At 47.6% G+C, this 14,395-nt stretch overlaps 1 protein-coding gene across 1 annotated transcript in view; it reads left to right on the top strand.

The window, feature by feature from the left end:
* Positions 1-14,395, top strand: part of LOC135505029 (unconventional myosin-Id-like) — a 129,621-nt gene that overhangs the window by 68,225 nt on the left and 47,001 nt on the right. The window contains exons 12-16 of the mRNA XM_064924044.1: positions 4,728-4,798; positions 5,628-5,702; positions 10,257-10,389; positions 10,754-10,920; positions 13,407-13,614. Coding sequence (XP_064780116.1) covers positions 4,728-4,798; positions 5,628-5,702; positions 10,257-10,389; positions 10,754-10,920; positions 13,407-13,614 — 654 coding nt within the window. The remainder of the gene's footprint in view (positions 1-4,727; positions 4,799-5,627; positions 5,703-10,256; positions 10,390-10,753; positions 10,921-13,406; positions 13,615-14,395) is intronic.

Raw genomic sequence — 14,395 nt, forward strand, 5'->3', positions numbered from 1 at the left:
TACATACAGCCATCCACATGAGTTCCTGTAGCACCACATGGCCTACATACAGCCATCCACATGAGTTCCTGTAGCACCACTGGCCTACATACAGCCATCCACGTGAGTTCCTGTACACCACTGCCTACTGGTTCCTGTAGCACCACTGGCCCACATACAGCCATCCACATGAGTTCAGCCATCCACATGAGTTCCTGTAGCACCACTGGCCTCCACATACAGCCATCCACATGAGTTCCTGTAGCACCACTGGCCTGTACATACAGCCATCCACATGAGTTCCTGTAGCACCACTGGCCTACATACAGCCATCCACATGAGTTCCACCACTGGCCTACATACAGCACCACCTGGCACCACTGGCCTACATACAGCCATCCACATGAGTTCCTGTAGGCCCACCCACTGGTTCCTGTACACCACTGGCCTACACCATCCACATGAGTTCCTGGCCTACATGAGTTCCTGTAGCACCACTGGCCTACAGCCATCCACATGAGTTCCTGTAGCACCACTGGCCCACCAGCCCACATGAGTTCCTGTACACCACTGGCCTACATACAGCCATCCAGAGTTCTGGCCTACATACAGCCATCCACATGAGTTCCTGTAGCACCACTGGCCTACATACAGCCATCCACATGAGTTCCTGTAGCACCACTGGCCTACATACAGCCATCCACATGAGTTCCTGTAGCACCACTGGCCTACATACAGCCATCCACATGAGTTCCTGTAGCACCACTGGCCTACATACAGCCATCCACATGAGTTCCTGTGGCCTACATACAGCACCACATGAGTTCCTGTAGCACCACTGGCCATCCACATGAGTTCCTGGCCCAGCCATCCCACACATCCACAGGAGTTCCTGAGTTCCTGTTCCTGTAGCACCACTGGCCTACATACAGCCATCCACATGAGTTCCTGTAGCACCACTGGCACCACCATCCACATGGTTCCTGTAGCACCACTGGCCTACAGCCATCCACATGAGTTCCTGTAGCACCACTGGCCTACATACAGCCATCCACATGAGTTCCTGTAGCACCACTGGCCTACATACAGCCATCCACATGAGTTCCTGTAGCACCACTGGCCTACATACAGCCATCCACATGAGTTCCTGTAGCACCACTGGCCTACATACAGCCATCCACATGAGTTCCTGTAGCACCACTGGCCTACATACAGCCATCCACAGGAGTTCCTGTGGCACCACTGGCCTACATACAGCCATCCACATGCCTGTATCCATCCACATGAGTTCCTGTAGCACCACTGGCCTACACCACTACAGCCCATCCACATGAGTTCCTGTAGCACCACTGGCCTACATACAGCCATCCACATGAGTTCCTGTAGCACCACTGGCCTACATACAGCCATCCTGTAGCACCACTGGCCTACATCCACATGAGTTCCTGTAGCCATCCACATGAGTTCCTGTAGCACCACTGGCCTACCACTCCACATGGTTCCTGTAGCATACAGCCATCCAGCCATGAGTTCCTGGAGTTCCTGCCTGGCACCACTGGCCTACATACAGCCATCCTGTAGCACCACTGGCCTACATACAGCCATCCACATGAGTTCCTGTAGCACCACTGGCCTACATACAGCCATCAGCCTGTAGCACCACTGGCCTACATACATCCACATGAGTTCCTGTAGCACCACTGGCCTACATACAGCCATCCACATGAGTTCCTGTAGCACCACTGGCCATCCACATACAGCCATCCTACATGCCATCCACATGAGTTCCTGTAGCACCACTGGCCTACATACAGCCATCCACATGAGTTCCTGTAGCACCACTGGCCTACATATCCACATGCCATCCACATGCCAGTTCCTGTAGCACCACTGGCCTACATACAGCCATCCACATGAGTTCCTGTAGCACCACTGGCCTACATACAGCCATCCACATGAGTTCCTGTAGCACCACTGGCCTACATACAGCCATCACCTGTAGCACCACTGGCCTACATACAGCCATCCACATGAGTTCCTGTAGCACCACTGGCCTACATACAGCCATCCACATGAGTTCCTGTAGCACCACTGGCCTACATACAGCCATCACATGAGTTCCTGTAGCACCACTGGCCTACATACAGCCATTCCATGAGTTCCTGTAGCACCACTGGCCTACATACCATCCACAGCCTGTATCCTACATACAGAGTTCCTGTAGCACCACTACAGCCATCCACATGAGTTCCTGTAGCCCATCCACATGATCCACATGAGTTCCTGTAGCACCACTGGCCTACATACAGAGTTCCATCCATACAGCCATCCACATGAGTTCCTGTAGCACCACTGGCCTACATACAGCCATCCACATGAGTTCCTGTAGCACCACTGGCCTACATACAGCCATCCACATGAGTTCCTGTAGCACAGGCCATCCCATCCACATGAGTTCCTGTAGCACCACTGGCCTACATACAGCCATCCACATGAGTTCCTGTAGCACCACTGGCCCACATACAGCCAGGAGTTCCTGTAGCACCACTGGCCTACATACAGCCAGGAGTTCCTGCGGCACCACTGGCCTACATACAGCCATCCACATGAGTTCCTGTAGCACCACTGGCCTACATACAGCCATCCACATGAGTTCCTGTAGCACCACTGGCCCACATACAGCCATCCACATGAGTTCCTGTAGCACCACTGGCCTACATACAGCCATCCACATGAGTTCCTGTAGCACCACTGGCCTACATACAGCCATCCACATGAGTTCCTGTAGCACCACTGGCCCACATACAGCCAGGAGTTCCTGTAGCACCACTGGCCTACATACAGCCATCCACATGAGTTCCTGTAGCACCACTGGCCTACATACAGCCATCCACATGAGTTCCTGTAGCACCACTGGCCTACATACAGCCATCCACATGAGTTCCTGTAGCACCACTTTCCTGTAGCACCACTGGCCTACATACAGCCATCCACATGAGTTCCTGTAGCACCACTGGCCTACATACAGCCATCCACATGAGTTCCTGTAGCACCACTGGCCTACATACAGCCATCCACATGAGTTCCTGTCCACTGGCCTTAGCCATCCACATGAGTTCCTGTTATCACCACTGGCCTACATACAGCCATCCACATGAGTTCCTGTAGCACCACTGGCCTGTACATACAGCCATCCACATGAGTTCCTGCGGCACCACTGGCCTACATACAGCCATCCACATGAGTTCCTGTAGCACCACTGGCCTACACCACTGGCCTACATACAGCCATCCACATGAGTTCCTGTAGCACCACTGGCCTACATACAGCCATCCACATGAGTTCCTGTAGCACCACTGGCCTACATACAGCCATCCACATGAGTTCCTGTAGCACCACTGGCCTACATACAGCCATCCACATGAGTTCCTGTAGCACCACTGGCCCACATACAGCCATCCACATGAGTTCCTGTAGCACCACTGGCCTACATACAGCCATCCACATGAGTTCCTGTAGCACCACTGGCCTACATACAGCCATCCACATGAGTTCCTGCGGCACCACTGTACATACAGCCATCCACATGAGTTCCTGTACCTGGCCTACATACAGCCATCCACATGCCTAGCACCACTGGCCTACATACAGCCATCCACATGAGTTCCTGTAGCACCACTGGCCTACATACAGCCATCCACATGAGTTCCTGTAGCACCACTGGCCTACATACAGCCATTCCTGTAGCACCACTGGCCTACATACAGCCATCCACATGAGTTCCTGTAGCACCACTGGCCTGCCATCCACATGCACATACAGCCATCCACTGGCCTACATACAGCCATCCACATGAGTTCCTGCGGCACCACTGGCCTAGTTCATCCACATGAGTTCCTGTAGCACCACTGGCCTACATACAGCCATCCACCTGTAGCACCACTGGCCTACATACAGCCATCCACATGAGTTCCTGTAGCACCACTGGCCTACATACAGCCACCACCTGGCACCACTGGCCTACATACAGCCATCCACATGAGTTCCTGCGGCACCACTGGCCTACATACAGCCATCCACATGAGTTCCTGTAGCACCACTGGCCTACATACAGCCATCCACATGAGTTCCTGTAGCACCACTGGCCTACATACAGCCATCCACATGAGTTCCTGTAGCACCACTGGCCTACTACAGCCATCCACAGTTCCTGTATCCACATGTGAGTTCCTGTAGCACCACTGGCCTACATACAGCCATCCACATGAGTTCCTGTAGCACCACTGGCCTACATACAGCCATCCACATGAGTTCCTGTAGCACCACTGGCCCACATACAGCCAGGAGTTCCTGCGGCACCACTGGCCTACATACAGCCATCCACATGAGTTCCTGCGGCACCACACACAGCTCATTCATATTTCATGTGCACAGATTTCCTCTATCTGGGGATGGCTGCCATCCACATGAGTTCCTGTCACCAATGGTGTACACTTCTGTCGCTCTCTAATGTTATATCTGGGGAAGCAACTTTCCCGTAAGGAAATACTGAGCATAGCACATATGAAAACAGGTATCCTTGATATTACAGAGTGTATTGTCCCATCTTTTTAGCTCCTCTGCATGGGAGCTATTAGGTTACATGTCCCCACTTCCCCCTATTAGTGTTACTCAATTTCTCTTTCTCTCTTTTTCCCTCTCTCTCTTTCTCTGTCTCTCTCTCTTTATTTATCTCTCTCCATCCTCAGCTCTCCCCGACAGACAAGAGTTTGGAGTTTGACAGAGATTTCCGTGTCCGGCACTATGCAGGGAATGTCGTGTAAGTAACCGCTGCGGTGGTGTACTGTTTGGAACCACTCTCGGCTAAAAGTCATTGTGGCGGCAGTAGGGAGTTCATTGCACCTCACTATGTTCTTTTAATACCCTAATCAGTACAACAGCGTGAGATCATCCAACACTATCAACCAAATCACAAGCTTTGTATGCTAGTGTGCCAACCATCCTCAGTGCCTGCTTGCCTGTCCAGCCCAGCAGCTCAAGCTAACTCCCCATAGTTAACATATTATATGGCTTTAAAGATGAGACCATTATAATAACCATGGACTCTGACTCCTGCAGCGTAGCCTAATTGGTTCAGGGAGCACTCAAACTTCAGACTCTTTGCATCCCAAATGGAACCATATTCCCTAGATAGTGCACTACCTTTGACCAGGGCCCATACTGTAGGTCTCTGGTCAATGGGTTCTGGCCAAAAGGAGTGCACTATATAGGGAAGAGGGTGCTGCTTGAGATGCAGGCTGCTACTGTAGAGTAAGGGGTGTAATGGGCCAGTTTCCCCTGGGTCTTACTGAGTAACACAGATGGATCCTACTCTTCCACTGTCTCAGACTGGAAACAGAGGATTTGTTCTCTAATTCTTCTGTGATTCATCCATTTTAATCGTTTCTGAGTGGGGTTTAGGAGACGCTGTTGTCATTTGTAAGCACCGTCTTTGGTGATGCAAGTTTTAAGACGGTCTTAGTGTCAGATAAAGATGATCAAGAGGTTTGTGTGTGTGTGTGTGTGTGTGTGTGTGTGTGTGTGTGTGTGTGTGTGTGTGTGTGTGTGTGTGTGTGTGTGTGTGTGTGTGCACTTCTGTATTTACACAGGTACTCTGTGGTTGGCTTCATCGACAAGAACAAGGACACTCTCTTCCAGGACTTCAAAAGGCTACTGTACAACAGGTGAGACTCAACACACACCTGCTTTCCCCTCTCCTCTCCTCCTATTCCCCTCACATGACACCGCAGTAGCCTTCAATTAACAGAACAACAGCACCTACAATTATGAACTGATAAACAATCTTCTCCTGTCTCTTTTCCACTCGTCCTCTATCTTTTAATTAATTTATTTTATTTTACCTTTATTTAACCAGGAAGGCAAGTTGAGAACAAGTTCTCATTTACAATTGCGACCTGGCCAAGATAAAGCAAAGCAGTTCGGCACATACAACAACACAGAGTTACACATGGAGTAAAACAAACATACAGTCAATAATACAGTAGAAAAATAAGTCTATATACAATGTGAGCAAATTAGGTGAGATAAGGGAGGTAAAGGCAAAACAAAGGCCATGGTGGCAAAGTAAATACAGTATAGCAAGTAAAACACTGGAATGGTACATTTGCAGTGGAATAATGTGCAAAGTAGAGATAGAAATAATGGGGTGCAAAGGAGCAAAATAAATAAATACAGTAGGGGGAGAGGTAGTTGTTTGGGCTAAATTATAGATGGGCTATGTACAGGTGCAGTAATCTGTGAGCTGCTCTGACAGCTGGTGCTTAAAGCTAGTGAGGGAGATAGGTGTTTCCAGTTTCAGAGATTTTTGTAGTTCTATCCAGTCATTGGCAGCAGAGAACTGGAAGGAGAGGCGGCCAAAGGAAGAATTGGTTTTGGGGGTGACCAGAGAGATATATCTGCTGGAGCGCGTGCTACAGGTGGGAGATGCTATGGTGACCAGCGAGCTGAGATAAGGGGGGACTTTACCAAGCAGGGTCTTGTAGATGACCTGGAGCCAGGGAGTTTGGCGACGAGTATGAAGCAAGGGCCAGCCAACGAGAGTGTACAGGTCGCAGTGGTGGGTAGTATATGGGGCTTTGGTGACAAAACGGATTGCACTGTGATAGACTGCATCCAATTTATTGAGTAGGGTATTGGAGGCTATTTTGTAAATGACATCGCCGGAGTCGAGGATCGGTAGGATGGTCAGTTTTACAAGGGTATGTTTGGCAGCATGAGTGAAGGATGCTTTGTTGCGAAATAGGAAGCCAATTCTAGATTTAACTTTGGATTGGAGATGTTTGATGTGAGTCTGGAAGGAGAGTTTACAGTCTAACCAGACACCTAGGTATTTGTAGTTGTCCACATATTCTAAGTCAGACCCGTCCAGAGTAGTGATGTTGGACAGACGGGCAGGCAGGTGCAGTCAGCGATCGGTTGAAGAGCATGCATTTAGTTTTACTTGTATTTAAGAGCAATTGGAGGCCACGGAAGGAGAGTTGTATGGCATTGAAGCTCGTCTGGAGGGTTGTTAACACAGTGTCCAAAGAAGGGCCAGAAGTATACAGAATGGTGTCGTCTGCGTAGAGGTGGATCAGAGACTCACCAGCAGCAAGAGCGACATCATTGCTGTATTCAGAGAAGAGAGTCTGTCCAAGAATTGAACCCTGTGGCACCCCCATAGAGACTGCCAGAGGCCTGGACAACAGGCCCTCCGATTTGACACACTGAACTCTATCAGAGAAGTAGTTGGTGAACCAGGTGAGGCAATCATTTGAGAAACCAAGGCTATCGAGTCTGCCGATGAGGATGTGGTGATTGACAGAGTCGAAAGCTTTGGCCAGGTCAATGAATACAGCTGCACAGTATTGTTTTTTATCGATGTCTGTTAAGATATAGTTTAGGACCTTGTGCGTGGCTGAGGTGCACCCATGACCAGCTCTGAAACCAGATTGCATAGCGGAGAAGGTATGGTGGGATTTGAAATGGTCAGTAATCTGTTTGTTGACTTGGCTTTCGAAGACCTTAGAAAGGCAGAGTAGGATAGAAATAGGTCTGTAGCAGTTTGGGTCAAGAGTTGAAGAGAGGGATGACCGCAGCTGCTTTCCAATCTTTGAGAATCTCTGACGACATAAAAGAGAGTTTGAACAAGCTAGTAATAGGGGTTGCAACAATTTTGGCAGATAATTTTAGAAAGAAAGGGTCCAGATTGTCTAGCCCGGCTGATTTGTAGGGGTCCAGATTTTTCAGCTCTTTCAGAACATCAGCTGACTGGATTTGGGAGAAGGAGAAATGGGGAAAGCTTGGGTGAGTTGTTGTAGGGGTGCACTGCTGTTGACCGGGGTAGGGGTAGCCAGGTGGAAAGCATGGCCAGCCATAGAAAAATGCTTATTGAAATTCTCAATTATAGTGGATTTGTCGGTGGTGACAGTGTTTCCTATCCTCAGTGCAGTGGGCAGCTGGGAGGAGGTGTTCTTATTCTCCATGGACTTTACAGTGTCCCAGAACTTTTGGGAGTTTGTGTTGCAGGAAGCACATTTCTAGCCTTGGCTTTTCTAACTGCCGCTGTATATTGGTTTCTAGCTTCCCTGAAAAGTTGCATATCACGGGGGCTGTTCGATGCTAATGCAGAACGCCATAGGATGTTTTTGTGTTGGTTAAGGGCAGTCAGGTCTGGAGAGAACCAAGGGCTATATCTGTTCCTGGTTCTACATTTCTTGATTGGGGTCTGCTTATTTAAGATGTTGAGGAAGGCATTTAAAAAAAATAACCAGACATCCTCTACTGACGGGATGAGATCAATATCCTTCCAGGATACCCCGGCCAGGTCGATTAGAAAGGCCTGCTCGCTGAAGTGTTTCAGGGAGTGTTTGATAGTGATGAATGGAGGATGTTTGACCGCTGACCCATTACAGATGCAGGCAATGAGGCAGTGATCGCTGAGATCTTGGTTGAAAACAGCAGACGTGTATTTAGAGGGCAGGTTGGTTAGGATGATATTTATGAGTGTGACCGTGTTTACGGTTTTGGGGTGGTACCTGGTAGGTTCATTGATAATTTGTGTGAGATTCAGGGCAACAAGCTTAGATTGTAACATGGCTGGGGTGTTAAGCATGTCCCAGTTTAGGTCACCTAGCAGCACGAGCTCTGAAGATAGATGGTGGCCAATCAGTTCACATATGGTGTCCAGAGCACAGCTGGGGGCAGAGGGTGGTCTATAGCAGGCGGCAACGGTGAGAGACTTGTTTTTAGAGAGGTGGATTTTCAAGAGTATAAGTTCAAATTGTTTGGGTACAGACCTGGATAGTAGGACAGAACTCTGTAGGCTATCTTTGCAGTAGATTGCAACACTGCCCCCTTTGGCCGTTCTATCTTGTCTGAAAATGTTGTAGTAAGGGATGGAGATTTCAGAATTTTTGGTGGTCTTCCTAAGCCAGGATTCAGACACGGCTAGAACATCCGGGTTGGCAGAGTGTGCTAAAGCAGTGAATAAAACAAACTTAGGGAAGAGGCTTCTAATGTTAACATGCATGAAACCAAGGCTATTACTGTTACAGAAGTCATCAAAAGAGAGCCCTGGGGAATAGGAGTGGAGCTAGGCACTGCAGGGCCTGGATTCACCTCTACATCACCAGAGGAACAGAGGAGGAGTAGAATAAGGGTACGGCTAAACGCTATGAGAATTGGTCATCTAGAACGTCTGGAACAGAGAGTAAAAGGAGACTTCTGGGGGCCATGAAATAGCTTCAAGATATATTGTCCAGACAAAGGTATTGTAGGATGTGAATACAGTGGAGGTAAACCTAGGTATTGAGTGATGATGAGAGAGATATAGAAACATCATTGAAACCAGGTGATGTCATCGCATGTGTGGGTGGTGGAACAATTTGAGGTTGGATAAGGTATAATGAGCAGGGCTAGAGGCTCTACAGTGAAATAAGCCAATAAACACTAACCAGAACAGCAATGGACAAGGCATATTGACATTAAGGAGAGGCATGCTTAGTCGAGTGATGATAAGGGTCCAGTGAGAAGTGAGGTTGGTTGGGGTAACGGCGATTCAAACAGCTAGCCGAGCCATCGGTAGCAAGCTGGCATATAGGAGGGAGGTCTGTTTTTAGCCACCTCGTGCGTTTCCGTCAGTAGATTAGTGGGGTACCGTGTGGTAGAGGGGATCAATCCAATTGGCAAAATAGATGTAGTTGTAGTGACCCTTAGAAAAAATTGTCCGATAGACCTATTCAGATAGCAGCCGATAAGACAGCTAACGATTAGCGGGCCGCAGATGGGCGTTCAGGTAACGTCGCGACGGAGGGGCCAGTTGGATAACTCCCTCGGGCAGATAATGTCGGTAGTCCAGTTGTGAAGGCCCGGTGGGGCTCCACCCCGGCAGTAAAACGGTTCCGGATAGGTGATGGTAGCCCAGGAGTGGCTGATGGAACTCTTCAGCTGGCTAGCTCCGGAATAATTGATGTTTGCTCCAGGATCGACGTAAGCCAATAGTCACACGGATAGCAGCTAGCTAGCTGCGATATCCAGATGTAAATATACAGAGCTTGTGGTAGAAATTCGGGGATATGGAGAGAAAAAAAGGTCCGGAATGTTCTGGTCTGAGTCACGTTGTACCAAACTGCCGATTGCTTTTCGAGCTAAAGGATAGCTGATAACCACAAACCGTGGTTAGCTGAATCTCTGTTCTGAATCTCTGAAGCTGAATCTCTGTTCCTCTTTCTCCGTAGCTCCAACCCAGTGCTGAAAGTGATGTGGCCGGAGGGCAAGCTGAAGATCACTGAGGTCACCAAACGACCCCTAACGGCCGCTACCCTCTTTAAGAACTCCATGATCGCATTGGTGGAGAACCTGGCTTGCAAGGTGAGGGGCGCGGCCACCGCCGGGCAACTATTTCATTGGCCAACAACTTCCAATTTTTGTTTGTACTACTGACTTGGCTGGTGTGTGTGTGTATTTCAACGTCTAAAGTGGTTTTCTTTCCTCAGCTCCTCTCCTCCAAAATTACACAAATGTGAACTCACAGGATAGGTGAAAAAACATGTTGGCTATCCTACACAAATTAGCTTTCCCGTTTCCCGTTCTTCCACAACAGTGTAGATAATAGATAGGAGACCACTGGTTAAAGCCATGTCAGACTATTGACTTGTTGTCAGTGTTCAGTGCCACTTTCTGACGAACCCCATAGTAGCCAATGATGTGTTTCCTTACTGTGGCGTGTGTGTAGGAGCCGTACTACGTGCGCTGCATCAAGCCCAACGACGTCAAGTCGCCCCTGCTGTTCGAGCACGAGCGTTGTCGCCACCAGGTCGAGTACCTAGGCCTACTGGAGAACGTCCGTGTGCGCCGCGCTGGATTCGCCAACCGCCAGGAGTACCCCCGATTCCTCCAGAGGTATAAGCTTCCACCCCATCTCCCGGGTAGAAGTAGAATCAGGGCTGTATTCAAAAAGCTTCTCAGAGTTGTACTGATTTACGATCAAGTCTCTCCTGTCCATGTAATCTTATTCATTATGATCTAAAAGTTGTGATCCTGATCCTAGATCAGCAGTCTTACTGTGAGAGCAACATTTTCATAGTGCTAAAAAATACATGATAATATGTGTGATTTCATTGCAAGATGTTCTTACATCCGTGTTATAACTGGGCTGGAACAAGAGCCTGAACAAGATGCCCACCCCTGCATAAGATCATTGGCTAGGGGCAACGTCATCCTCCCTCCCTCCCTACCTCATCCTTATCTTGTTACTTCCTGCTGTCCGATATTAAGGTGTTGTTTAGCCAATGTCCCAGACAATTGATTTGATACTTCCCCACCAACACAATGTTCCTGTGCCCTTGACTAGGAACAGCCTTGTAACAGAGTGGATTTATTTAATGAATTTCCTTTTCACGGAATTCAGTCGACGCACTGCAATTCAGTGGGGAAAACAAGCTCTGTGACCCTCACTTCTTCCTGCCTCTGTTTTCAATCCATTCACCAGTATAGACTGAACATTCCCAACCTTGTTTCTCTACCATGATGCTATGATATTATTTTGTGTACAACAGTTCTACTAACACCAACTCGTGAATTAACCAGGCCTGGGCTTGAGTTTGATCAAGCAGAATCCAGTCAGTACTGGACTAGGTCATAGAGATCTGTGCAGAGGAGAGAGGAGGGTGGGGTTTGCATCATCCCATCACCTTGCGTCTCTGTTCCAGAGCTAGAGCGGGCGCTAAGCGACAGCAGTGATGTCACTGAGGTGGCAGCAAGTCTCTTACATCAGATGAGATGTTGCATAATAAATTCAGACACTTTTCTCTAAAAGTGTGTTATCTGGGAAACAGAAACAGGTTTATATTGTGTGCAAAATGAGGATTTTTCTAGGATTTATTTTGGACTCTTGGCAGTCAAGACTGACCAAATGTTTAATTAGGAATTGGTCCAAACTGCACTGTCACACACAAGCTCCAAATGATGAAAACACAAACACACACACAAACACACACACACACACTCTCTTAACTGTTAATCCCTTTCCCTAATTCATTCACAGCTGTCTCGATCTCCCACTCCCCTGCCCTTCCTCGGTCAAATTATACTAAACAAAAATATAAATGCAACATGAAACAATTTCAACTATTTTACTGAGTTACAGTTCATATAAGTAAATAAGTCAATTCAAATAAATGAATTAGGCCCTAATCTATGTATTTGAAATGACTGGGCAGGGGTGCAGCCATGAGGCCTGGGAGGGCCTCACCCACTTAGGAGCAAGGCCCAGCCAATCAGAATTAGTTTTTCCCCACAAAAGGGCTTTATTCCAGACAGAAATACACAGTTTCATCAGCTGTCCAGGTGGCTGGTCTCAGATGATCCCGCAGGTGAAGAAGCCTGATGTGGAGGTCCTGGGCTGGCGTGGTTACAAGTGGTCTGCGGTTGTGAGGCCGGTTGGGCGTACTACCAAATTCTCTAAAACAATTTTGGAGGCGGCTTATGGTAGAGAAATGTACATTCATTTCTCTGGCTTCAGCTATGGTGGACATTCCCGCAGTCAGCATGCCAATTGCACACTCCCTCAACTTGAGACATCTGTGGCATTGTGTTCTGTGACAAAACTGCACATTTTTTGTGGCCTCAAGGTGCACCTGTGTAATGATCATGCTGTTTAATCAACTTCTTCACCTGTCAGGTGGATGGATTATCTTGGCAAAGGAGAAATATTCACTAACAGGGATGTCAACAAATTTGTACACACAATTTGAGAGAAATAAGCTTTTTTTGTGCGTTTGGAACATTTCTGGGATCTTTTATTTCAGCTTATGAAACATAGGACCAGCACTTTACATGTTGAGTTTATACTTTTTTTCAGTATAGATTAGGTAATAGTTGTGATAGTTAACAGTGATTATTTTGCACACTTCTCCTCTAACTATCCCACTTACTCATTTTTCATTCACTGGAAATTGCTATAATTTGGTATTACATCATACCTTAGCAGTAAAATGCCAGTGAAATAACTCATGTAGGATTTTTTTTGTCAGGCCTGCTGACCTCTCTTGGCAGTCAAATAATATCTTATCACAGTGTCCTGTAGTAGTTACAAATCGCTCTGTATTTTGCTGGGCAGTTTTTCTGTTGTTCAGGTTTCATAAAAGAAGCAAACGCCATTAGGAATTTAAGTCCTAGTCATTCAGCTGATGCTCTTGACATACATTTAACACACTGTATACCGTGTTTATAACCCATGCAGGAATTAAACCAATAAATGGCATTGTACACCCCGTGCTCTGACCACTGAGCAATCAGAACCACTCTGGTTTGCGATCGTGCTTATGTATTTTGATGTCCACTGATATTGGACTCCTTTCCCCTCGGCCTCCATTCCACCCCTTCAGGTACAAGATGATCTCGGAGTTCACGTGGCCCAATCACGACCTCCCATCGGAAAAAGAGGCGGTAAAGAAGCTGTTGCAGGGCTGCGGCTTCGAGCAGGACGTGGCGTACGGCAAGACGAAGGTGTTCATCCGCACGCCACGCACCCTCTTCTGCCTGGAGGAGCAGAGGACCGAAATGGTTGGGAGAATCGTTCTCTTCCTTCAGAAGGTCAGTGTCAATCTCGTCCCATTTGACCTTTGGCCTGGTCTCCATCGCAACGGCCCTAGGTCGAGTGTAAATATTGTATAGGTGTTACCTCTGCAGGTACATTTATTATTATAAATTAATACAAATACGTTTTAAGACAAAAATACGCTACAAATTCAATAGAGGACACTTTAATATTCAATATCACATTGTCAGGGAGCCTGATTGTTGGTCAAAGCTCCCTAAAATCCAGTGACCTCGTTCTCTTGTGTCCTCATTTAAATTCACTCTCCTTCCTTCTCATGTGAGTAACAAACTCCCGAGACTGGAACGACTCAGCACTTGATATGCCACTGCCGCTAGGCGCCAAGATATTTTCAGAGCCTAAAATAATGTTGTATTATTATAGCGTTGGCTTTCTCTCTCTTCCTCTTTGGGTTTCATCTGCCCACGCCGACCCAGCTCAGTAAATGATCTGGAGGAGAGAAGAGGGGTCCACACATTACGCACTGCAGACTTCTGCGACGCCGCTAGCAACTCATGCACACTAAAAGAACAAGCCAACTGTGAAAACAGAATCTAATGTTCCCTATACTCCTATTCAACCTTTATCAGCGACTCCCACTCTTAGTTGGAATATATCACCACAGCTCCTGAGATGCTGAAACACACATGTATCAATATAAACCATTAGCTAATGTACTGTAGCTGTAGGGGAAATCCATTTAGTACGAGACCCTTTTATCATATTGACAGTTGTTATGACGTTGATACAGACCGGAGCGTAATCCGTTATTGCTTT

The sequence above is a fragment of the Oncorhynchus masou genome, chromosome 18 (genome assembly GCF_036934945.1).
Source record: "Oncorhynchus masou masou isolate Uvic2021 chromosome 18, UVic_Omas_1.1, whole genome shotgun sequence".
Classification (NCBI taxonomy): domain Eukaryota; kingdom Metazoa; phylum Chordata; class Actinopteri; order Salmoniformes; family Salmonidae; genus Oncorhynchus; species Oncorhynchus masou.